Below are 24384 nucleotides of genomic sequence, written 5' to 3'. Positions count from 1 at the left end.
CTGGAAGCTGTGGAAAGCAGCAGATTGCTCTACATGGTTGTTGCTTCCTTTCAAACATCAGTGCTGCCATTTCACTGGCTGGATATGCAGCACGCTCAACCATACCCCATCAAGTACCATTAATAAAAAACACAAGGGTTTGTTTTGTTTGTTTGTTTTTTAATAACAGATGCTGGTGTTCAGGGAGGAAACAAATCGTTGCCTTCCATCTACTGAGCCTTTAGTTTGTCCACCTGGGTCCTCCTTTCCAGGCTGAGCATGGGAACTGTTTCTTGGTTTGAGGTTTCTTTAGCTGAAGTGGCCATTCCTTGACAGCCAGCTGAAGCCACGCACAGAGGCCGTAGGAAAACCCACAAGGCGCTACCTGCCCTGCTGCAGCGCAGCGGAGGCCGGGAGCTGTGCGTCGCAGGAGGCCCGGCACCGCCTTTTCGGGTGAGCCCAGCGAACGCCAGCATACCCCGCTGCTAGCGCGGCTGCTTGGAGGCACTCGCAGCATTTTGAAAACGGCGTTATGGGCAAGGACAAGAACGCTGCGAAAGCCCAAGCCTTTGTCGGGGTGAGCGCTGCACGCAAGCTGTCTCACAAGCCCGTGAAGAGGCAGGGGAACCTGTCATCTACTGAGGTGGTATTCACTCGGGAGAACGAAGGCTAAAAAGCAGTTAAGGTCTAGATGTATAAGTGTACATATACAAAATGAAGAATAAAAGTCGTGCCGCCCATACGCCCTCACTGAAGGCCGTTGCCGCGCCAACTCTGGCGCCGTGTCAGAGGCCGCCGCCGCCCCCCCCCCCCGCGCCGTGCGCATGCGCCAGCCGCCCGCGTCACGCGGCTGCGGCAGGCCGCGGGCTCCCTCCGCTGGTGAGCGGGGCGGGCGGGCCGGCCTTCCCCGTCACGCGTGCGCCCCCACCCGGGCTCCCCTCCTGCCGCCCGGAGGAGACGTCCTTGAGCGAAGGGTAAAAGCAGTCGCCCCTCCTCTTCCTCCTCCTCCGTTGCTGTCGCTCTGCCCCCGGCCCTGCGTCGCCGTGCGGGCGGGGGAAGGGCGGGCGGCGGCGGGGAGCAGGTGAGGCGGGGGTGCCGGGCAGCGGGCCTCTGGGCGAAAAAGTGCGCGTCGCGGTGCGGGGAGCCGCCCCCGCCCCACAGAACGGCCGTTAAGGGCGGGGGTGGGGCGGGATGCCGAGTGCCTGGCTCCTCGCATGCCGGTAGCTGCTGTCCTCAGCCCTCCCGCGGCACAGCGCCTCGGGGCCCTCGCCCGGTCCCGGGACGGGCGGGTGCCCGTTCTTGTTGCCGCAGCCCGCGCGGGGCGGCGGTTGGGGGGCGGCCGTTGGGGCTCTGGCGGAGGTGTGGGAGGGGAAGGCGGGGCGGGGCGGGGCGCGCCCTTGGGTGCCGCCCCCCTCCCCGGCCCTGCGGGGCGGCGGGGGTCGGTCTGGTGTCCGTCCGTGCCCCCCACCCCGCCGTCGCCTTCCCAGCGGGGGGAACTGAACTCAAACGGCTGGGGGGGTTTCTACCCGTCGGTGCCGTGGGGTGAGTGCTAGACGTACAGTTTGATAACAGTTTTTTAAGCACAAATATCTTAAAATCAAGCCTGCGGAATTGTGAGAAAGGCTGCTTCTGATCAGTATGTTGGATTTCAAGAGTGTATCCATTGATCTCTCCGTTCAAGTAGTAGTTACGTAGATTTCTATGGCCATATGGAACTAAATTATCATATTTGCCAACCACCTCGAAGAAAAGAAATCACTAATCTATATAATAAATGAAAATTATTTTAAAAGTCCATTACAACAGCCACAAGGTGATGACTTAATACCTTACCTGGATCAAAATTAACCAAAAATATTCAGGATTGATCCAATCTTTCATCCAGTCCCAAGTACATCTCCTTTCCTGTCTCTTTTTCAGGCAGGTTAGTGTAGAAGGGCAGTTTGTTATATGCAGAACTTATAAACACTATGTATTCCTTAAACTTAACCTTGATTTAACCTAGATTTTTGTTTGGAAAGGAAGTCGGCAAAGGATTTGTTGCAGTCACTGATGAATCTGCAAAAGGAGACTCTTTAGCACCATGTATGCGGCATTTGTCTTAGGATTTGCATTAAGAAAGAGAAGTTAGCTGATGGGTAAATTGTGTGGGCAGTTTGTATGATATTTTTCTGCTTTTGATCTTATGTAAAGACTTAACTTATGTTGTCATTTGCTAAAGGTGTTCCTTCTGTTGTTTCCCAAAATCATTCAGAAGCACTGGTATTCCTGACAGAATGAGATACTGTTTGCTATTGATCTGTTCCGAGTTCCATATTTATAACCTTACCTGGCGCAAGCGAAAGAGACTGGCCACTAGGGTGTGAGAGCCCTGTATCCTGCTGGGATACACAAGTTAATCTAAATTCATCTATAATCTGAATGCTACTTCAGTTGTTTCTGCAAAATACCAAAAGGGTACTGGAATGAAATCCTTTGAGAATGTACCAGGTAGTAGATCTTGAGGCACTGATGTATGTGAACAGAAAATTCAGTTGACGGCTGAATGTAGATGTGTAGAGGAAAAGGGAGAGATTTGTTTCAGCAGAGTTACCGCTCGACATAAAGCATATTTCCAGTTTACGTTGCACTGAGTTTGCAGAAAGGCAATAAAGCTTTGGCCTTTTGGGAATTCTGCAGTGCAAAACAAACCTATCTTACTGTTGCTATACCAGGAGAAAACTATATTGTGAATTAATTTTCATTTACATTGTAATACTACTACTTCAATAGTAATTAGTAAGAAATGTAGATTTCAATATTAGTCTGTAAAAGAAAAGAACATTGCATACTGTTCTGAAATTTTGTAGGGATTTCTTTAAATAATACAACAAGTTAAAGATAAGAAATCATGTAAGTTCTTTGAAAAAGCATATTTAACGCAATTTTTATAAAAATGTGTTTATAGGTCATTGTTTATAATGTAGCTGCATCTGAAGAAATAGCAAGTGGCTTTGGTCATGCTGACTAACAACATAGGGCATCATTTAACGGTACGTCAAGCAATGCTTCCAAGAAACCTGAAGCCGTTTCCCTACATTTGTGGCAACAGAATGTTGTCGGGTTACAAACCTAAAAGCAACGTCAAGGACTCCTACAAAATTCTTGAGCTTGAGGAAGGATGTTCCCTTGATGATATCAGAAACTCGTATCGAAGTCTTGCCAAAAAATACCATCCAGACAGCGGTTCTACCACAGCTGACTGCGAAGCATTTATGAAAGTAGAAGAAGCATACAGAGTCGTGCTCAGTGATGTGGCGACCAAAAAGAAATCAAACGAGAATAATGAAGAGGAGGAAGATCAGTTCAAATCAAAAGCGCCACAGCATAGACACTACCTGAGTTTTGAAGGCGTTGGTTTTGGAACACCAAGCCAAAGAGAAAAGCAATACATGCAATTTCGAGTAGACCGTGCTACTGAACAAGTGTTGGAGTACCGGAAGCAGAGACTTGAAAGCCAGTACGCTGTGACTGACCTAATGAAAGCCAAAGATGTGAGGCAGAGCAAAAAGGTGAAGATAACTCAGGCAGTTGAACGGTTGGTTGAGGACCTCATCCAGGAATCGATGGCGAAAGGGGACTTTGACAACCTCAGTGGCAAAGGAAAACCTTTGCAGAAATTTTCAGACTGTCCACATATCGACCCTATGACTCACAACTTGAACAGGATTCTGATAGACAACGGATATCAGCCGGAGTGGATCCTGATGCAGAAGGAAATACGGGAAACTATTGAGCGGTTAAGGAAGAGCATAGTGGCATCCAGAAGTAAGCTTGGAGGGCCAATGACACCGTATAGGCAAAAGCAGTGGAATCGTATTTGTGAGCAATTTACAGAAGATATCAGGAAATTAAACAAAAGAATTGACAACTTCAATTTAGTTGTTCCTATTCTGAGCAGACAAATGGTGCACTTCAGTGCAGACAAAGAAATTGTTCGAGCACAAAAGACTTACGAAGCTTTGATGGAAAACAGAGAGGCTTCTAATTCAGACACAAAGGAAAATGAAGAGGAAAATGTTAAAAGGTTTGGGTGGAAGTCTTCTCTATTTAAGTGGTTAAACCTTACATTGAAATAAGATAATACTAATTTGTCTGTCTTGTCAAGATTTTGAATGCACTTTATTACTGAAACTTGTAGCACTAGGGAAATTTCAGGTACACTGAAAATGTAAAATCCAGCTGTCCACTGTTACACCAGTTAAAAGGAATTGGGTTGTCTGATGTGCACTTGCAGGTGCTTAATTGATTTATTTGTGAATATTGTTAAGGAACAAATAAATTCAGTTACCCTCTTGCAGCTCATTTTCCTTCTGCTTAAATCAAAATTAACACTTCGCTTTAGCATAGAGTATAATCACATTTACAGTCTGTTATCTCTTCAGGAGGTGAAACTGAGGCCTAACAAAAACATGTTAAGGACAAAGTGGAAGTGAAAGTCTTGCTGTGCCCTGTTCGACCTTTATCCTTTCTTATTTAAATGCTTACAGCTCATGAATTGTTGACAGGTGTCATGCATTTTTTTAAAAGTACAGTCACCTCTTCAAGGTTAAGTTAAATGGGAATGAAGGGAGGGTTCTGGATGTCTGGACTTGGACTGTACCTTCTGCATTTTTGGATCTGGCTTTTAACATAGAAGGAGGTCTCAGCATCCGAGCAAATAAGGAAGACTGGCCAAAACTGTACCCTAGTTGCAAGGCTTTTTGGAGGTGAGAGGAGAAGGGAATATTAATTTTCAACAGTAATTGCACCATTTAAATATTTTAGAATATTGGCATCAAGAACTTACTGTGAAATATTGCTGTACTATTGAAGTTTCTGGGTAGTGGCTTGGAGGGCGGGAAAATCTCCATGATGCCAAAGATTTACTTATCTTTAGTAACCTCTCAGCTCCCCACATGATCTGATTTTCCTGGAGGACTTTGTCTTCGATAAAGGTGTCACTGGATGTATCAGCGTCTGTGTGGTCCCCCTTCCTGCCTCATGCCTCTGTGACTCAGACTGTCGCTGTCTCCACCTGTGCAGGAGTTGTGCAGTGCCCTGCCAGTCCGTAGGAAGGTGTCCCATGGACTCTGGTATGCCATGGAGGGGGAAGTTCCACTCTCAGAGTTTCAGAAATGAAAGCTAGGTGATGATCGCAGCCACCCTCTGGCAGATGCCCCAGCACCAGCAGAGGCTGGGTTAATGCGTTTGCTTTGGGGCAGGTAACGCTGCATGTGCTCCTTTCGGTCTTTGTGCTCTTTTTCATCTAGGTGAGGTCTTAACGTGCAGGCAGAATGTTATTTGCTCGTCGGATGGATTAATTGAAGTATCATTTGTCAGAGGGTATTACATAATCTAGGAATATAATTGAATATAATTTATTTATTGGTAAACACTATAGATCTTTGTGTTACAGCAAATAAGTAATCATGGCAAGATGTTTATCATGTTTTAGAAAACAGGGCTAATCTCAGCTGCCTTTAATGTACCTTTTTGTGGGAATTAAGGTGGCAAAAGAAGAACGGCGTTATGTGCAGGCTGATCTGTTGCCCCTAGATCATGCCGCTGGGATGCTTGCGTGCTGTGCCATGCCCTGGTGTTCGCTGAAAGGATTAGATCATGGCAATTAGTTCCTTTCTGCTGAGATTCAGTTAGAGGGCAGGGGCACGCTAGCGGTGCGTGGATCAGTTGGGCCAGCCAGTAATTAATGTACTCTTCAGCGGCTCTCCAAGTTTGCAAAGATGGGAAGAAATAATGGGTGTCTTGCAGATACGGGAGTTAAGTCCTGTATAGTGGTGAAGTGGGAACAAAATGTGCGTGTGGTCTTGATCTGCCATATAAGTAGCCCCAGTCTAAATGTTCAGAAAGAAAAATCAGGTTACGTGGCAGCCCTCTGTTTCTGGAGACTCCGTAAGAGTTCAGATTGCTGTCCTTTCCTTTGTGACACGGACATGATGCACTGAGGTTGTGGTGTTAGACCAGGTGACACCAGAAGGCTTTGACCTCGTAAGCTCCTCGCTCATTTTAGCAGCTGTGTGTATGAATGTCTGTTTACTTCGATAACTTATCTATGCATTCTTGCTTTTAATGACAACTGTAAATTAAGCATACTTTTATGGAAGTCCTTTGGCATAGTACTCTTAAAAAGATAAGATTTTGATTCTCATTATGATCTACGGGAATCGGATCTGAATTGCTGTTTAATCCAGTGACAGATTTAAAAAGAGCTAATGGCAAATCGAATTCATTGCACAAGAGTAAATAGAAACCAGATTGCAATAAATCCAGCTTTGATGGAATCCGCTTTGGCTCACAATGAAGATAAGTATCAGCCCTTTAAATATTTAAGTTGCCATAATGGATGAGTCAGCATACTGAGTGATTTTTATGTTCCTTTTAAAACTACTTGGTTTTAAATGGAGTAGATGTGACCTGACTCTCAGCACTTTAAATCAGCCTTACACTGTTGTCATGAAAAATTGCCAGGCACAAGAATCCACTTCTTCGACATTTAAGGCAATGACGATGAAAAAAATAATTTAAATTTTTATTTTCCCCAGGTGCGCGGAGGAGTATATTTTTTGCAGGGCTGGTCTGTTTTTTTTTGTTGCTCTGAGCTCACAAAACCTTAAGAGCGGTACTTAGTCAGCACTTCTAGAACAAGTAATACCAAGTACTGCATACGAATTAGAAAAACCCAGGAGAGAATGGCCTTCAGAAGTAATTTTTCTGTCTGACACTAGACTGTTAATTTGAAGTTGATAACTGTTATCTTATTGCTGACCTCAGAAGGATGAAATCATTGCCAATTCCAGATACAAATACATGTTGCTTATTCCCAGAACTCCCTGTGTGTTGGTCTAATGACCGTACAGCTTGTGGCTTGTAAAGGCTTATCTAGATGACATCTTAATACGAAGACAAAATATTGGTTATATTTATTATTAGGACATATTAACTGAGGTATCCGTTTTTCTCAGGGTGAGGAATCTGTTTCTTGCCCAACAATCTGATGGCTCTTCCAAGCACTATTGGCAAGCTGTGCAATTATACATGGCAGCGCTTTCTAATAAAAGGAGATGACATACGGCTGCAGGCTATCTGAAATAACGGCTCAGGCTGTCCTGTAAACTGAAGAGTTTCTGTAGGCGCTGTAAATGTTTGAGGCCTGCTGGATATCTTTCCGTTTCAGAGCAGTAAGGGCTCTCGGGATGCGCGTGGAGTTACAGAGAAGGCTCTGAGAAGGAGTGAAAGTCAGGAGCAGCAAGAGCAGGGCATGCTGTAAGACACAGACAAGTGGTAAATCTTTATTCTTCGTGGGAGAAACTGCCGCTGTGAGGGAGAAGGGGATGCGCGGTGCCCGCCTCGAAGTTCTCTCCCTACCAGTTGTGTTTCCCTGGATGTGGCAACCACACAGTTTGCTTTCCCACCGCTGAGATGAGCTGTTAAGAAAGCAGAAATGTGTGTGTGCACGTGCCGGGGGTGGGAGGGGTGATGGGAAGGGCCTGGAAGGGAGAGAGGAGATGAGGGGGAAAGCGAACAGCGTGTAATGCTTCCAGATGAGGGTGAGAAGGTGGTGGCGCACATGTTAACAGGGACGGAGGCTGGAGAGTAGGCACGCGTGGATTGCAGAAAAAATCGGCTACGATCCTTTTCAGTGAACAGCAAAGGAAGGGTTCTGTCACAGGCTTTTTCTTCGTGGTACGGTTCTGAGCATTGCCGGTAAGAAACAGCTGTTCCTCTTGATCCTCTGCAGCGGGCAGCCTCTTCTCTGGGCCAGGTAAGGTGGGAGAGGAGGAGCTGCTTCAACAGGAGACTCTGGCTTAGCTCCAGACCTGGTGGAGCACTGAGCACGTATAACTGAAGGAAAAAAGGAGGGGAGCTGCGGGTAGAGGGCTTTGCGTGCAACTTTCGAGTGGGATTTCACGGGGCCGCAGCTTAACTGTCTTTTCACAAGAAACTGAATCTTCTGTTGCCATGCGGTTGCGTCTTCATAGGCCTGTCTCCGCGCTCCTTTTCGTAGTGCCCCATGGTGCCCTTCGTTGTTCTTGAGCAATATCCTTGAAGTGCCTTCCTCTTCTTTTGTGCATCCTGTTCCACTCTGACGTTTCTACTTCCCGCTTTTCAGATTGATTCTGTATTTTTTTTATCTTACCAGAGTGTGAATTTTCAAGACAAAAAACTTTTTCCTAACTTCAGTACTTGTGTTAATTAAATTGCAGCGTGCTCCCTTAGTATCTCTAAAATCTTGACATCAAATCTCTTAGGACAGGCAACAGCCTGTATTTTCTGAGAAGAGGGTTCGTTCTTAAGGTACCTCTGGTGCTGGCGCGTCTCTCTTTCCAGTGCTTTGATGCGAAATAGGCCAGAAATCCAGAAAAAGAGGATCGAGTCGCTGAGAGTCAACGATTTGGGGTCAGCTGTGTGTGGTTCGGGCACATTCACGACCTCGTCGCGAGCCGACCTGCGTTCGCCGCCGTTGCGCAGCCGACGCCCGCGGCAGCGCCCTGGGCTCTCCCGGGCCGCGGCAGGTAGGCGGCGATCCCGGGGTGAGCGGCGCCGCGCGTTGTTACTGAAGGAGCCACAGGGCTTTTTGGGGTGAAGCGCGGGCGCGGCAGCCTGCGGGCTGCTCGGGAGCCGCTGAGCTTGGTGCGCTCTGCTTCGCTCGCGGGACGGCGCCCCGCGGACGGCGGGCAGGACGAGGCGGCGGCAGGCGGCCGGTGCGGCGCCCCGGGCCGGGGCGGGGGGGGCCTCCCCCGCCCGGAAAGAAAAGGGGCGGGGCTTGCGCCGGCCCCTCCCGCCGCCCCTTGCTCCTGTGGCTGGCGTGGGCTGCGGCGGCGGCCAATGGCGGCGGCCCGTCCTCACCCAGCCTCCGGTGACGTAGAGCGCTAGCTGCTGATTGGCGGGCGGCCGCGTCGCTCGCGGGTCTCTGCCCCCCACCCCCGCTGCTCGCAGGCGGAAGAGTCTCGCCCAGGACGGGGGGTACGTGCGGCCGTTGGTCTCCTGCCGCGCGGCGGCGGGGGGCGAGGGGCGGGGGGGGGGGCGTTGGCGGGAAGGTGGCGCGGGACACCGGGGTCCGGCGGCAGCGCGCGCCCGCCCGCTTGCCTCCGCCGGCCAACGGCCCTGGCGCACCCCGCTGCCCCGAGCCGCCTCCCCTCGCCGAGCCGCGGGGAGCGGCGGCGCTTCCCTCCGCCCGCGCTCGGAGCCCGGGGGCGGCTCTGTCGGTCCCGGCCCGGTGCTGGCCTGAGGCGGCTGCGGGGCAGCGCGAAGGGGCTCGGGGCGGGGGGGGTGGAGGGGTGTCCGGTCGCCCTGCCCCGCCCTGCCCCTCACGCCGGAGCCGTGACCTTTTGCCGCAGGGAGCGGCGGGCCCGGCTCCGGCTGCCGGAGTGGCCCGGGGGGGCGGCAGGGCCCGTCCCTCCCCGCTGCAGGGCCACAGCCAGGTCTTCCTCAGGTTTCCCTCGTCCGCATCTGGGAAAGGAGGCGGTGGGGCTGAGCGGGAAGTTTGAGGGCCCTAGGTGAAATTTTTAAAAAATGTGCTTATTTTTTTCTAAGCAATGCTGCCCTCAGCGTGGCGATTACCGTCAGGACTTTGATTGCAGCTTTGGGATTCTGCCTCGCACTGCCCTGTCATGGCTTAAGCCCATTAAAGAAATATTGATGCACATATTATACTGTTATGAGCAAAAATAGGCCCGTGGATAATTGCAGAATTGATCTTTTTTTCTGCCGCTCTCAAGTCTTCAAACTTTAATAGCGCTCTTAAAGAATACTCGCTGTAGGCAGCGGTCACATTGCTCTAGGGCTGAGCGTCACACAGATTCGTGTAAGGTGATCGCCTGTTTAATAATTTTGCCACACAGCCTTATTTTTGTAGAAGTTCATTTAAAAGTTCATTTCTTTCCTCCTTCGGTCTTTCTGTAATACTTGAAAACTAGACAATATAGCATAGTGCTATGGTGTAGGGGAAACTGAAAGTGAAACTGCATGGAATTACCAAAGTGAGTGAGGGGTCTAAAGATTCCCCTTTGAAAAATGATGGTGGACTTGATAGAAATGTTCACATCAGCTCCTTACCGTGGCCATGCCAAATATCTTTTTTTAGTATACGCATATGGGGAAAGTGTGTGGCTTAAAGCATATTCCAATTGGGTGCTTGTGGAAGATGCTGTCTCCTTTGAGGAAAATAGGGTTTTCTTCTTGACTTTAAATTTCTTCTCTTCCTCCCACCTATCTTTTACTTTCTTCTTTGGAAATAGGAGCTTCTCTTCTTTGCTAACCTGACGGTATTCCAGGGCCCTTGCGCAGCCGAAGACTTTTTGCAGACTTGTTGTATTTTCTTGCGGCTGCTTTTAATATTTTGTTCAAGTGAAATTAGTTCGTTTTGGGAGCGAGAAACTGATTTTCAGATGAAAATTTTGAGCTCTGATTCTTGTGTGTTTATTTCACTTCGTTTGTCTGAATAATATGCTGGTTGTTTTAACCTGAGTGCTAGCGTGTACCGAGTTTTATTTTTACAGTGAGTGTAACTGTCCTTGTTAGTTCTTCAGGCACCAGTTTGTTCTTGCAAGTGTTCTTGTCTTTCTGGTTATTGGACATGAGTGAGAATGTTTCCTGAGAACAGCAGGAGAACCTGTCTGCCCTTGGAAAAGGGGAGGAGACAAGCTGTGGGAAGGGCATTGAAGGACAGCTAATGCAAGGGGTTTTACCTGTTCCCTTGCTGTGAAGTATGTGGATGTAAAAGCTTAAACCAACAGAGTGAGTTTTGTACCTTTATTCAGGTAAGAAAGTTCAGCTGAAAGTATCTGTCTTCGTTGGAGTTTTCTGACTGTGTAGTAGGATATAATAGGGCTAAAACCCATGTATGTGTCCATATTAACCCACATGAGGATAAACTTTAGCCTAGCTCTTGTGATCTTGGTGGAGACTCAGCTTCACAATGTCACAGGTCTCTCACAGTTGAAATATAGCTTATTATTTTCTTCCTTTTTTGCTAGGGGTGTTGAGAGCTACATACGTATGGAACATGATCATTGAGTCACAGAATGGTTTGGACTGGAAGGGACCTTCAAAGATCATCTAGTCCAACCACCCCTGCCATGGGCAGGGACATCTTTCACTGGATCAGGTTGCTCAAAGCCCCATCCAGCCCGGCCTTGAACATTTCACTCTCACTCGGCCTTTCTTTCTAGGAGGGGTGTTCCAGCCCTCCCAAATAGGAGGCCCCCATTTCTGTGGCCCTCCTCTGGACCCACTCTAACAGGCCCACGTCTGTCTTGTGCTGGGGACCCCAGAGCTGGATGCAGTGCTCCCAGTGGGGTCTCACGGAGTGGAGCGGAGCGGGAGAATGACCTCCCTCCACCTGCTTCTTGTTATGCAGCCCAGGGTACAATTGGCTTTCTGGACTGCAAGTGCGCATTGCTGGATCACGTCCTTTTTTTCCATGGGGCTGCTCTCATTCCATTCGTCCCCAGGTCTGTACTGACATTGAGGATTGTCCCAACCCAGCCGCAGGACCTTATACTTGGCCTTGTTGAACTTCACGAGGTTTGCACGGTCCCAGTCCTCAAGCTTGTCAAGGTCCCTCTCGTCTCTTCCCTTGAGCATATCAGTGTATCCCTTCCCTCTAGCCTATTAAACCCAATATTGTATAATAGCTGGGTGCTTATTTAACAACTTGTGAGAGGGCGGCCAACCTGTTGCATTCGGGTTGGCTCTGTGCTGTCTGTCCTTCCAGTAAGTCTGATCGGCACTATGCTTACCTTCTAAATGAGAGTGTGGGAAAGTAGTTGTTGGACTTCAGGCTGGATTAATTGTTCCGGCATCCTGCAGTCTGCTTCCCGCTGCTTCCCGCCATCCTTATATATGGAAACCCCACAGCCCTTGTTTGTCGTGCCCTCTACACGTGGGTGCCCTCAGTCGGGTGTCCATTTGGTCAGAGGTGGCCTTGTCCTCTCTCAAAGAAAGGAATAGGCACACCTTGGTTCAGAACATAGGCCTTTTAGTCCTGTATCACTGTGTAGTCCGTACACATACGGAGCTATATCAGTAGTGAGAGAAATGTTTAATGATTTTTACTGTTAAGTAGGGCTCTCTTGAAATACCTCTTCAAAAGACTCCTTTGCAGAACTCTGAATGGCATCGGTTAATGTTTAGATCATCTTAGAAAAACGGCAGCTGCATTAGCACCTCTGTTTCCTTTTACTGCCGATCGCATTCTTGCACGCCTGCTCTAGCACGGAGCTTTCTTTGTGAAATCAAAGTTAGTTTCTGGCATTAGACGTGTAGAAATAATTCTAGACTTCTTGTCTGTGTTCTGTTACAAATCCTCTGCGCCTTGTTTCTCCGTGTTTGTCATCTTATTCCAGTGAAACAGGAGAATTGTGTTGTCAGTTACTGGTCTCTGCTGTAGAAAGGCTGCCAGCAGATAGTGTTTATCTCGCCTATTCACATTATATATAATCCTATAGGACGCTTCTCTCCTGAGGACAAAGATAAGGTTAAAGCAAAGTGCAGGTGTTTGAGCCAGTATGAAGGACCAAAAATACAATTTCTGATAAAATAATACACTTTGGCAGAAGGTTGCCCTGTATCTTAGAAGGTATTAAAGAAAAAAAATCAACTTTTTCTAGTCTCCCTAGCTTCACTCGTTTGTTGCTAATGCAGTTGTGGAGAAAACTCCGTTTGATATCCAATACAATTAATTATTGAGAGAGATTTTGTCTCAGATTTTTGAAGTGAGGACAATGCCTCTGGTTTGTCACCTGATGTTTAAAAAACACTTAATAATTAAGGCAGGTTTTTGTGCAATGTATGGTATCCATAACGTTTATCATTACTGACTTTGCAAAGTTGAAAGGGTTTTACTAGGATAAATGCTAGTCAGGTTTTGGATTGGAAGTTGCCTTAATTATGTGTTGTGGTTTAACCCCTGTCAGCAACTAAGTACCACACAGCTGCTCGCTCACCCTCCCCCCCATCCCCGGTGGGATGGGGGAGAGAATCGGGGGAAAAAAAAGTGAAACCCACGGGCTGAGATAAAGACAGTTTAATAGGACAGCAAAGGAAGGGAAAATAATAATAATGGTTAATAAAAGAATATACAAAATCAGTGATGCACAATGCAATTGCTCACCACTCGCTGATGGATGCCCAACCTGTCCCCGAGCAGCGATCGCTGCCCCCCCGGCCCACTCCCCCCAGTTTATATACTGAGCATGACGTCCTGTGGTATGGAACAGCCCCTTGGCCAGTCTGGGTCAGCTGTCCTGGCTGTGCCCTCTCCCAGCTTCTCGCTGGCAGCGCATGGGAAGCTGAAAAGTCCTTGACCAGTGTAAGCCCTGCTTAGCAACAACTAAAACATCAGCGTGTTATCAACATTATTCTCATCCTAAATCCAAAACGCAGCACTATACCAGCTACTAGGAAGAAAATTAACTCTATCCCAGCCGAAACCAGGACAGTATATTAGCTGGCAAAACAAACTGTCTGATCCTTTTAAATCATAGAAGGGAATGAATTTTTTCATTTCATTTCAGCCTTTTGAACTGGAGCGTTTTTGTAGGAGTAAGAAGATTTCTTTCACGAAGTCATCCAAGAATTTAGCAGGCTATTTCTTAAGTAACACAGAATCACAGAAGGGCTGGGGTTGGAAGGCACCTCTGGAGGGCATCTGGCCCAACCCCCTGCTCAGGCAGGGCCACCCAGAGCTGGCTGCCCAGGACCGTGTCCAGACGGCTTGTGAATACCTCCGGGGTGGAGACTCCACAGCCTCTCTGGGCAACCCGTGCTTGTGCTCAGTCGCCCTCACAGTGAAAAAGTGTTTCCCGATGTTCAGAGGGACCCTCCTGTGTTTCATTCTGTGCCCATTGCCTCTGGCCCTGCCGCTGGGCACCACTGAAAAGAGCCTGGCTCCGTCCTCTTTGCACCCGCACTTCGGGTATTCGTACACGTTGATAAGATCTCCCTGAGCCTTCCCTTCTCCAGGCTGAACGGTCCCCTTATAGGAGAGATGCTCCAGTCCCTTCATCATCTTTGTGGCCTTTTGTTGGACTCCCTCCAGCATGTCCATGCCTCTCTTGTACTGGGGAGCCCAGAACTGAACACAGCGCTCCAGGTGTGGCCTCACCAGTGCTGAGTAGAGGGGAAGGATCCCCTCCCCTGACCTTTTGGCAATGCTTTGCCTAATGCAGCCCAGGACGCCGGTAGCCTTCTCTGCAGCAAGGGCACATCGCTGGCTCATGCTCAACTTGGTGTCCACCAGGACCCCCAGGTCCTTTTCTGCCAAGCTGCTTTCCAGCTGGGCGGCCCCCAGCACCTACTGGTGCGTGGGGTTGTTCCTCCCCAGGTGCAAGACTGGGCAGTTCCCCTTGTTGAACTTTGTGAGGTTCCCGTTCAGCCCATTTCTCCAGCCTGTCAGGGTACCTCTGGATGGCATCCAAGTAGCGGGTGAAAAATAATTTCTGTTGTTGTTGACATATCTGAAATCATTTTTTCCAGTGGCTTTTCTTGACCTGCTTTCTGAATTGCAGTAGAACTTTACATTATGTTTGAAGGAGGTGATTTTATTTAGACATGTTAATGCTATTTAAACGGTCCGTTATGGGGAAAAAATTCCAAAGGAAAATATAGCTTTGAAGAAATATAGCTTCGGTCATTCTGAAAATGACTGGAAGTGTATTTACAGGCAAGATAAGGACTTTGGCAGATTTGACATAACCACCGTTGTGTTCTGTGGGGAGAAGAAACGGTGCAGCACGTTTGTCTGTTTGTTCCCTGGCCAGCCGCGTCGCAGGGCGAGAGCCATGGAGTCGGTAGTGGGGACAGCGATGGGAACCATGAGCTGTGTTCCAGTGTGGGTGGGCAAGGAGCTGGGAGGGGAAGGGAGGGATTACTGCAGGATGAGGAAGAGAGACATTCCGGGTTTGAAGAGGAACAAATAAAGTACAGATGGAGCCATTTTAAGAGTGGAAAAGGAGAGGAGGCTGTAGGAGCAGTCGTAAATCTGTAATGGCAATTTTGTGTGAAAGTTGTAGAAAGAATAGGGATCTGAAAATCACTAGGTAAAAGTGTCATCTAGGAAAATAACTATATGGGAGAGCCCAGGTATTATGCAAAAGTAAAATAATTTTGGAATTGAGTGATTGATTTTAATGCTTTAAGATAGCATCGTAACTACGGATGGACTTCTGGAACTAGATTCAGGAGGACAGATTTTTTTATCTTATTTGTAGAAGGTGGCCTGTGTTTGTAGTATAGGCAAACTCTGTTTATTTGTTTGTTTATTTTACTTCTTAGCGTAGGCTTTTAATTACTGATACTATCCAGAAAAATGTTCTACATCAGTCTTTCCTGTAATATAATTGTAAGGGACATTTGTCCGTTGTTAGCCTTTAACAAGTAGCTGGAAATTATGTATGGCAGATTGGGGAAAATGCAGAAGTTGACAATACTAAAGCAAAATAGAGTGGCATTAAGAGTGGCTGTGAGTCACTGCTCAATAGAAAAACTAAGTATTTTAACCTCTGACGCTCCAACTATACATGCTAATCGTCCTACGATGTGAGAATAGAGGTAGTGTAGTGCAGAATCTTTTACAGCTACTGTCTCACCAAATCGTTGGAGAACTGTGTTGTTTCAGTAGTCACTTTGTAACACTAATTAACTTTACTTTCGCCTTCCTGTATTTAAAGTTTTGTGTGACCCTCTCTCCGTGAAGCAGGGCATTCTTTACCCTTGGTATTAGTTGATTCACTGAATTGATTCCTTCTTCCCTGTGTGAGAAAGGCACTGTATTATCTATCTTATTTGGAGACTGGAAGTATGGGTATCTTGCGCAAGGTTCCTTGGCGTGACTCAAAGACCAAGTCCTGGTCTGCGTATGGAGCCCCGTTATGTGTGTTTTCCTCTTTTTAACTGCTGATGCCAGAGAGAGGATTATGGTTTGAAGATGAAACTTAGATTGAAATATTTGCTTTTTCGCTCCTGCTTTTTTGCTTGCTTTTATTTTTGTGTTTTGTACATTTGAACAAACAGTGCATTCTATTTAATTTCTGTTTCAGATACGATAATTTCTATGTAATGCATAAGTTTTTGGGTCGTGGGGTGATTTGATTTTGTAATTCTCTTTGTAAGGTAGGTTCTTGGAATATAGCTCAATATAGAATCCATAGAGTATATGGAATACTTAATTCTGTAAAAAAACAAAACACATTGTAAAGATGGCTCGTGACAGTTGTCAAACATCTCAAGATTTTACTATTTTGTATTAAATGCATCTTTGGCTGTGTTTCAGGTATTTAGGACACGGTTGTTAATGGAAGAATGCGTATATAAGTACAAAATAAGAAGGGCACCCTAATCTTCGAGGCAATGGCTGGATTCCTAGACAACTTCCGGTGGCCAGAATGTGAGTGCATTGACTGGAGCGAAAGAAGGAACGCCATCGCTTCAATAGTTGCGGGTGTATTGGTAAGTTTTGAGAGGATGCGAGTCACAACTGTGTTGACAAATTTGAAAGTACGACAAAGTTACGTTTTTGTTTCATATGTTGGGAAGGTTCACTCTGTAACTGCACCTTAATCCAGTATATTTCCTTAACTTTTAAGTTAGTAACTTTCTAGAATAGTTTATATTTGTTAAAAGACAATTAAATCAATGATATGCATGAACATTTGCCATGGTTTGCGTGCCTGTCTCTGTACCTTTCCGGCCTCATAATACTGCTCTGTTTTATTTCTAGTTTTTCACAGGTTGGTGGATAATGATAGATGCTGCAGTAGTTTACCCTAAGCCAGAACAAATGAACCATGCGTTCCATACCTGTGGGGTGTTTTCAACACTAGCTTTTTTCATGTAAGTGTATATAAAGGGAGTTCTTATAAAATAAACATGAGCTGTTAAACACAGTTTTTACTAGACAGTACGGTATACAATAAAACTTTGAATCACTGAGTTATACGACAAGATTACTCATAAGTAATTTACCTTTTTGCAGGGCAATGTAAAGGCCTTTTTTTCTTTTACCTGTGGCTTTTGTTTCTGACTGTAGTCTGTTTATTCATTGTTCTGTCTATCCCCAGGGTAAATTGCTTTTTCTATGCACTTTGGCTGAATGTAAGAAAGCAGACCTTTCTTTATGCAAGTGGCTTTCTATAATAAGTGTTTAGATTCCTAGATCAAAATTCACGTAATGCTGCCCAGTTCCTTACCTCGATATAAAACATTTGACTGCATTTTCCCCTGTTTTTAAAATAATTTTTACAGCTGTCTCTGGCCCAAAACTTCCTCAAATGGGAGAGGTAGTAGTATTATAGCTATTGTTATACAGATGTAAACGAAGGAGAAGTAATAGCTTTTATTGACTCGTACAATATTGGTGAGAAAAAAGGATGCATTTGGATATGCAAGACCTTCTTAGCACTTGGTATCTGAAAGTCTCTGGGCTTTTTTCCTCAGCAATGTAACTCATTTTAAGAAAATGTATTGTCTGTCCTTACAGGGTGTCTCTCCCTTGGATACTTGTGGTATTCATTGTGAAGGAAAGGCATCAAAAAGCAACTTGTATCATAATCACGAGAGCACTGTGTTACTGGCTGTTAGTATTCCTATGAAGTGGCTTTAGATGTTTTAAAAACTTAAACAGCCAGAAAGGGACCAGGAATATTTCAATCACTAAAAAGGGCAATTCTTTCATCTTACAGGTCTCTCATTCTATACAGAATGCCAAGTAATTTTCTCAGAATTTTGCGCATCTTAAAAAAAGCTAGCTTTTTACTTATAACTTTAAATTCGTTCTCTAATAATCTGAAGTGTACACACTTTTTTTTGTTCCTAGGATAAATGCTGTATCAAATGCACAGGTGAGAGGAGACAGCTACAGTGACGGATGTTTAGGAAGAACAGGTAAATTAACTCTAAAAATCGTGCTAAGTCGAAAGACTGATTATTTAGGTGGTGGTTGGTTTTTTTTTTTTCCTAAGCGGTGGTTAAACCTCTGCAAATCCTATATAGCTGCTGGGAGAAATAAATTTCTGCCTCGTGGTCGGCTATGGAGCAGACATTCCATAAGAATGTCTTATTTTTGAATGTATCACAAACATTCTGTTTCCTCTGTATGTCACCTACTGTGTGGTGTCTGTGGGCCTGCCGTCCTCTCTCTGCTTTCGTTCATAATTCCCTTACTATTTCCCATGTGGATGCCAGCATCTGTTTTCACGTGATTTGTAGAATGCCTCACCGGAAATCTGGTAGGATTTACTGATTTTTGAACTAGCGTACGATGCTTTTTTGTGTGTCATTCATAAATCAGCTCGAGAGAACCTTTGCATAGAAATATTTTGCCTTTTCCATGAGTGGGCAGGTTGATGATTTTCAATGGTGTCATCTTTCTTTTTTCAGCAGGTAATGTCTAGCTATGGTAGATGTTGCCCACCTGCAAATAGCTTTCTGAAGTAAACACAGGAAGGGTTTGTTTTACGTACCCTATTGGAATGCCGTCTTTACCTCAGAAACACTGTATCTTTGGCAAAGTACCTCATCATTAGTCCGCTCCAAATTGTGTTAGGTGATGTTGTAGGCATTCCCTAGAGATGAGGGGAAATTTCTGGTAGTTGTGTCTGCTCACTGAAATAAAGGGAATCCGGCGACTATTTGTTTTACTAGAAAAGGCAAATTTTGGTTTATCTTGTCCTTGATATAGGGTTTAATCCTTTCCCTTTGTGCCTTCAGTAAGATTAACATATTGTATCGTAATAGAGTTGTATCATAATTGGATCATCTGTCACTATGGATAATACTCTACATGGTTCTCAGAGATTTTAATGTTTCCTGCAGGTGCTCGTGTCTGGCTCTTCATCGGCTTTATGCTGATGTTTGGTTCGCTTATTGCTTCAATGTGGATTCTTTTTGGAGCATATGTTACACAGAGTAAGTTTGTTTATTTTCACGTATAGAAAAGTACTTTTGCTGTCAGCTGAAAGGCAGAAAATCCAGAAGAATGGAAGCGTGCGGTCTGTTCTTGTCAGAGCCATACCATCTAGTTTTGTAGTCAGTAGATTATAATATGCATAGTGTTTTAAATACACCTTCCAATACAGAAGAACTTAATCTTTCCTTTGTTACTTACTTTGCAGACACTAATGTTTACCCTGGATTAGCAGTGTTTTTCCAAAATGCGTTGATATTTTTCAGGTAAGTTATCTGGGTCAGTTTCCCTCCTTCCAAAGGGGTGTCTCACTTACCTGCTTCCGTGCACATTGATATTCCTGGAAAACAATTTCTGAAAGCCAGAGGCTGACTCCAGGCTTGACCTTTCAAAATGTGGAGTTTGCTGCTCTTAATGCAGGACCTTCCATGTTTCCATTTATTACCCAGCCTGACCTTTACTTGAGGAGGGTGACAAAGGGACCTCTTGGGTCACTGAATAAACTGACGTTCTTCAGAGAACTGATGTGATATTATTCAATGCATAAACTGATCAAACTATTTCTTAAAATTTTTTTTTTTTTTACTCTGCTTCTTTTTTTACTCCCTTTGGTCCAGTGCTTAGAAATAATCTTCTACTTACCCCTTCTCAGCCCCTGAGAGGCTCTTCATTCCCTTCATGCTCCTGTTAGTCCAGCTCTTTCTGGTCTCGTGGAATTTACAGCTCTAGAAGGTGGATGACCAAGGAGATAGACAGTATTCTGGGTGACATATTGTCGGCGTCTTTGGATAATTGCAATAATGCTTTCATCTCTGTACTACAAACACCTTGCCATATATCCGAATGGCAGTAGGTAGGAGATGCTATTGCCCTTTTCTTGACTATATCATACCAATGGCTCAGTTATCTGATAACTGATACACCTAAATTTGTTGCTACTGGATGAGCTTTCAGTTATGAAGAGTGATATATATTTTTTTTCTAGGAGCGTGATGGTACATTTTGTAATATTACACTTAAATCTATGTCTTTTATTACACTTAATGATATTAAGTGTATTATATGACCCTTTAAAACTATCTGTATCTGTACTAACTCTTTTTATATGTATAATGCATTCTGCAATCCATGAATGTTATTAATTTATTAAAAGACAATGAAAGCATTAAATAGCATAAGTTCCAAGATCGGTCACTGAAAAAGTTCACATAACCTCCTCTTTTGCAAGTTCTTACCCACTTAAATGACCGTGCTAACAATTTTCCTTCCGGTACTATATCAAATGCTTTGCAGTGAGCCAGAGCGACTGACCCCACTGTGCTTCCCTGTTTGGAAAATCAGTTATGTTCTCGCAGAAAATAGCGGTTCCTAAATCTCTTCTGTAGTCTTGCACGTGATGGAAATGCGATGCTGATGAAGGCAGGCTTTTGAGAATAGTTTCACCATGCCTGAAATCTTTAGTCTTATTTCAGTAGTTTGATGAACTTATTTGTGAAGCTGCTTTTTGTTTCTGAAAGTGTCTTGCCTTAGTTTCTGTTGTACTCCGTATGCAGATAGATTTTTATGTTTATTTGTTTACTTTTGTCTTCTAAAATCTGTTTTCTAGGTATAAGCTATGAGACAAATTACAACCTTTTTATTAAAAAAAAAAAAAGGTCTGTTTTTTATCGCACCACGCACTCTAGGCAGTCCTATTTGATAAGTCCATCCATTGCCGTAGACTCCTTTCCTTAGCTCAGTCACCGATGCCCTTCTCAATGTCCTTATCCAAAACCTGCTTTGATTGAATCAGATTCTCTTCCATCAGGGTTCTTCCATCATGTCTCTATTCCTTCAACCTTGTGTCTTCTCCAGGACTTGTGCTTCAGCCCTGGTTGTTACTTCACCAGTTTTTTTTACTTAGTTTAACGAGCTGTATTAGTAGTTCTCTCCTGTAGCTAATTGCCCAGGGGTCTGGCTTGTTTTACTTATCATTGCTTATTACTGTTGTTCTCAGTGTCAGTATTTCTCATTTGCCTGCCTCTTCGTTCTCTTACGATTTAGTATGACTGTGCCCTTCTTTACCACCTGTTTGTTGGCTATAAGAAAAAAATAATTTAAAGTATAAGGAACAATAAGTAAATCATGCTTAGTTTTGTTCCCTCAAAGTTTTTTTATTCATGACAATATGTAATTGCATCCAACCTTATAAAAGGAATTTTGGAAATCAAATTGTAATGTGGATCTCATTTATCCACCACAGGATCAATATTCTTTCCGATTTGCTCATAAAAATTGCATTGCTTAGATTCCATTCTAGCACGCTGCATTATGTTCAGCTGATTGCCAGGTGCCAGGATGAGACTTGCTGCTCTGTAACTCTGTGGATCGGTCCTAGAATCTCTTAAATACGAGATTTTTTTTCTGCAGAAGGGCAGCTGCTGTTACTGTGAGACTGGCTGTTTTCTTATTTGAGCAGTCGCTTCAGGTGGATCTCATAGTTTTAGCAATGCATGGTAAATGAAAGATACGTACAAAACCCAGATACTGACTTGAATAAAAGTTAAGGTTACTGGAGGGATGTTGATTTGCAGTATAGATAGTATAAGATTGTAAGGATACTATTAAAATTACCTTTTCTGCCTTATGTACGGTCTGATATTTTTTCTTTTTTTTCTCCTCCTTTAGTACTCTGATCTACAAGTTTGGAAGAACAGAAGAGTTATGGGGATGAGAGGTCACGTATAGCATTGTCTATTCCATAGTTGCTCTGTCGTACTATGTATGTAGATATATTTACATTCATTTGTTCTTGTTTTGCTTTCTAAATTGTATGAACTGAGACAAATTACAGTTGCTGTAATAAGCTCCCTCTTTTCACCAGACAGATTTGTGAATATGTACATATGACTGTATATATCTTAAAAAGGGAACGTCAGGCTTTCTTTCTGAGATGTTTAGGCTTATTTCTTCACATACATGGGTTTCCATCAACTCCTAAGACTCGATCTTCCCAGCCTCCACACGCGTCAGAGACTTTGGTGGAACTACGAGTGAGCACGCAGGAGGAAGCCCGTACCCTGTAGAAGGGGTTCTTACTTCTACGCGTAGGTGAGCGAGAGCCAGTTTCGCAAGGGCTTCCAGCAAGGGCTGCCTGCGCAACCTGAGGGAGCGGTCAGCGCCTGGAAGTGCCCCAGCCAAGCCTGTATCCAACGAGGGCAACTTCTGTTGTACGCTGAGATAAGAGCTGATTTTAAGAATTTTCTATAACTGTTCAGAAAAATATAAAAAGTAACTATTTTTTTGTAAAAGGTTAGGAATTTTTAAACAAGGCCCTATATTAAGCAGGTTCTGCATGGCAAACCCTGATTGCTATAGCACAAATGACATCTGGTAGCACCACTGTCCTTAGAATTAATTTCATGCTGTTCAGTGTAATCAATACCAATTAGTATTTAACGTATTTACTGATATTAGAATAAAAAGAAAACCAACCAACTGGTGCCAGCCGTACTTAAGGAATGTAAAGAATAAATGAGAGTCAGACTTAACATCTTTAAAATTATGCTAGTGTAATTTTCTTCAGGGGAAGCTTTTTGCTGCTAAACAAACAGTTATCCTGCTGCCTGTTACCTTTTCTATTTAAAAGGCGAGCGTTTCAAGTGGGGATAGAGTAGATATCTTGCTCACAATCCTGAAATAATTGCCAGTTTCAGGACTGCCGTTTGCCCCAGTTAAAATGTATTTATCTCCTAAATTTCACGGGCACTTTATGGGAATGCTTCCATTACTGAAATCCAGTTTCTTCTAGCTGGAGTATACGGAAAGGGAGAACAACGGTGTTTTATAGCTTTGGACTGACCTTGCGTATTCATCTTGCTGTTGGTGACTTCCTTATCTTACGAGTTCTGTGTGGTTTTTTTAAAGCACTTGAATCTACCTTGTGTCTAAAAGCTTTTATAACTTTCCACGTATCAAGATTGCTGACCAAATGGTAGTAAACTGCAGAACGTAACTTCCGTGCATGGTTACTGTAAGCCGTTAGTCATCTAATTGCTCCCTTGTGGCAATCTCTCCAGTGGACAGAATATGAAGCAAATACTGCAGCTGAAATTGTGCTACTGGCCAGACTAACTTCATCCCGATTGCGCCATCCTGCAGTGAGTTACGACAGATTCGCTGGTGGTAATCACAGCTTTGTACATAAGTTGTCCGTTTGGTTGTAATTTCAGAAAACTGCAATAAACTTGATCTTACGTTCTCAAAGTAGTGAACTTCACAAGGTAATTGTACAGTAGTATTTCATAGCTCAAGTAGCACTGCCCTTTAAGCAAGTCTTACACCAGCTAATAAGTAAAACCAAGGTTTTTTGTTTTCAGGTCTGTCAGGTTCTTGCTTAGGAGTTTGGGGATGGCTGTTGGCTTTTTTACTAAGCGAGAAACAAACGTAGCCTGTAACTAATCCCATTTGCAGTATCTTGCACAGCACAAGCTCAGTGTTGGACTCTGGAAGAACTCTTACAGTGTGCTTTAATGCAAGTTCCTGGTTCAAAACCAGTTTCCTTAAGAGCAGGGTGAGCGCTTCTTTCTGAGGTTACCTGCGTTTTCTACCAGAAGTTTGCTTTCTTGCAAGTATTTCTTGACCATCCCTTCTGGTTTTAGAGACCTGGAATGGTCATGCTCTCTGTACAGCTGCCAAGGGGAGAAAAGAGACAGCTTTGAGCACGTGTCTTTTCCAGGATCCTGAGCTGAAAGCAGGCACAGTGCAAGAAAGAACCACGCCGGCTTCATTCAGAATATCCCGAGGTCCGCTTTTACACCACAGGTAGCTGCAGCACAGGCCAGGGGGGATAGGGATGGCTCACCTTGGCCTGCTACAGTTGGCAGTTGCGAAGATAACCCCCGAGTTACTCCTCACGAAAGGGTTTTAACTTTGGCCTGTAAAAATATTTAGTAACAACTCTCTCTAACAGAAGCCTGGTGTACAACTATAGTCAGGAAGTTGTATGCTGTATTGGTAAATAGTCACAGGAGAGGTTTTAACTGCCGCCTCATTTATGTCCTCGGTTGTGCATTTAGGTTGGTCCTTTTGCAAGCCTGTGGTTCTGTGTGTGTTTACAGCACGGTATATAAAAAGAACACGGTTGAACTTAAAAGCAGGTATATGCAGCTTGTGGCTGACTTGAAAATTCTTACCCGACTTGAAGTATGACTAAATCTTCAGATAGCCGCGTTGTCTTGGCACGTTGCCTCATCACAAGTGATTAGATGAGTCCTATGAGGAAACAACCTCGTGAAGCTTTTAGGAAAAAAAAAAAAATTGTTACCGATTTTTCATGCTAGTTTTGTGTATTCCTGGAAGGGGTGGAACAGCACTACCTCCGATAGCCCACAGCTCTGACAGTGACCACGTTCATTAACAGACCTAAGTAACTTGAAAAAGTCATTTGCAAATAAACAAGCGTGTTTTTTTTTTTTTTTTTT

General features: G+C 44.6%; 2 protein-coding genes across 5 annotated transcripts; both read left to right on the top strand.

Annotated features, from left to right (window-relative positions):
• Nucleotides 1–927: 927 nt before the first annotated feature.
• On the top strand, nt 928–16383 carry DNAJC28 (DnaJ heat shock protein family (Hsp40) member C28). 4 transcript variants are annotated; one of them, XM_087756952.1, is made up of 3 exons: nt 928–1060; nt 2927–4045; nt 16292–16383. In XM_087756952.1, the coding sequence occupies exons 2-3, from the start codon at nt 2979–2981 to the stop codon at nt 16311–16313; spliced, it is 1089 nt and encodes a 362-aa protein (XP_087613078.1). In that variant the 5' UTR covers nt 928–1060; nt 2927–2978; the 3' UTR covers nt 16314–16383. The 4 variants fall into 4 exon arrangements, with proteins under 4 accessions (XP_087613078.1, XP_087613075.1, XP_087613077.1 ...); XM_087756949.1 differs by lacking the exon at nt 16292–16383 and having other exon boundaries at nt 2927–4318; XM_087756951.1 differs by lacking the exon at nt 16292–16383 and having other exon boundaries at nt 934–953; nt 2927–4318.
• Nucleotides 16335–23175, top strand: TMEM50B (transmembrane protein 50B). Its single transcript, XM_009473499.2, has 6 exons — nt 16335–16467; nt 16739–16851; nt 17834–17901; nt 18832–18924; nt 19131–19188; nt 21590–23175. The coding sequence occupies exons 1-6, from the start codon at nt 16369–16371 to the stop codon at nt 21633–21635; spliced, it is 477 nt and encodes a 158-aa protein (XP_009471774.1). The 5' UTR covers nt 16335–16368; the 3' UTR covers nt 21636–23175.
• The last annotated feature ends 1209 nt before the right edge of the window (nt 23176–24384 follow it).

This window comes from Nipponia nippon, unplaced genomic scaffold (assembly GCF_047370975.1).
Source record: "Nipponia nippon isolate SJK-2023a ecotype South Korea unplaced genomic scaffold, ASM4737097v1 scaffold_2, whole genome shotgun sequence".
Taxonomy (NCBI): Eukaryota; Metazoa; Chordata; class Aves; order Pelecaniformes; family Threskiornithidae; genus Nipponia; species Nipponia nippon.
Note: the sequence above shows the minus strand (reverse complement) of the source record. Positions and strands in the feature narration are given on the sequence as shown.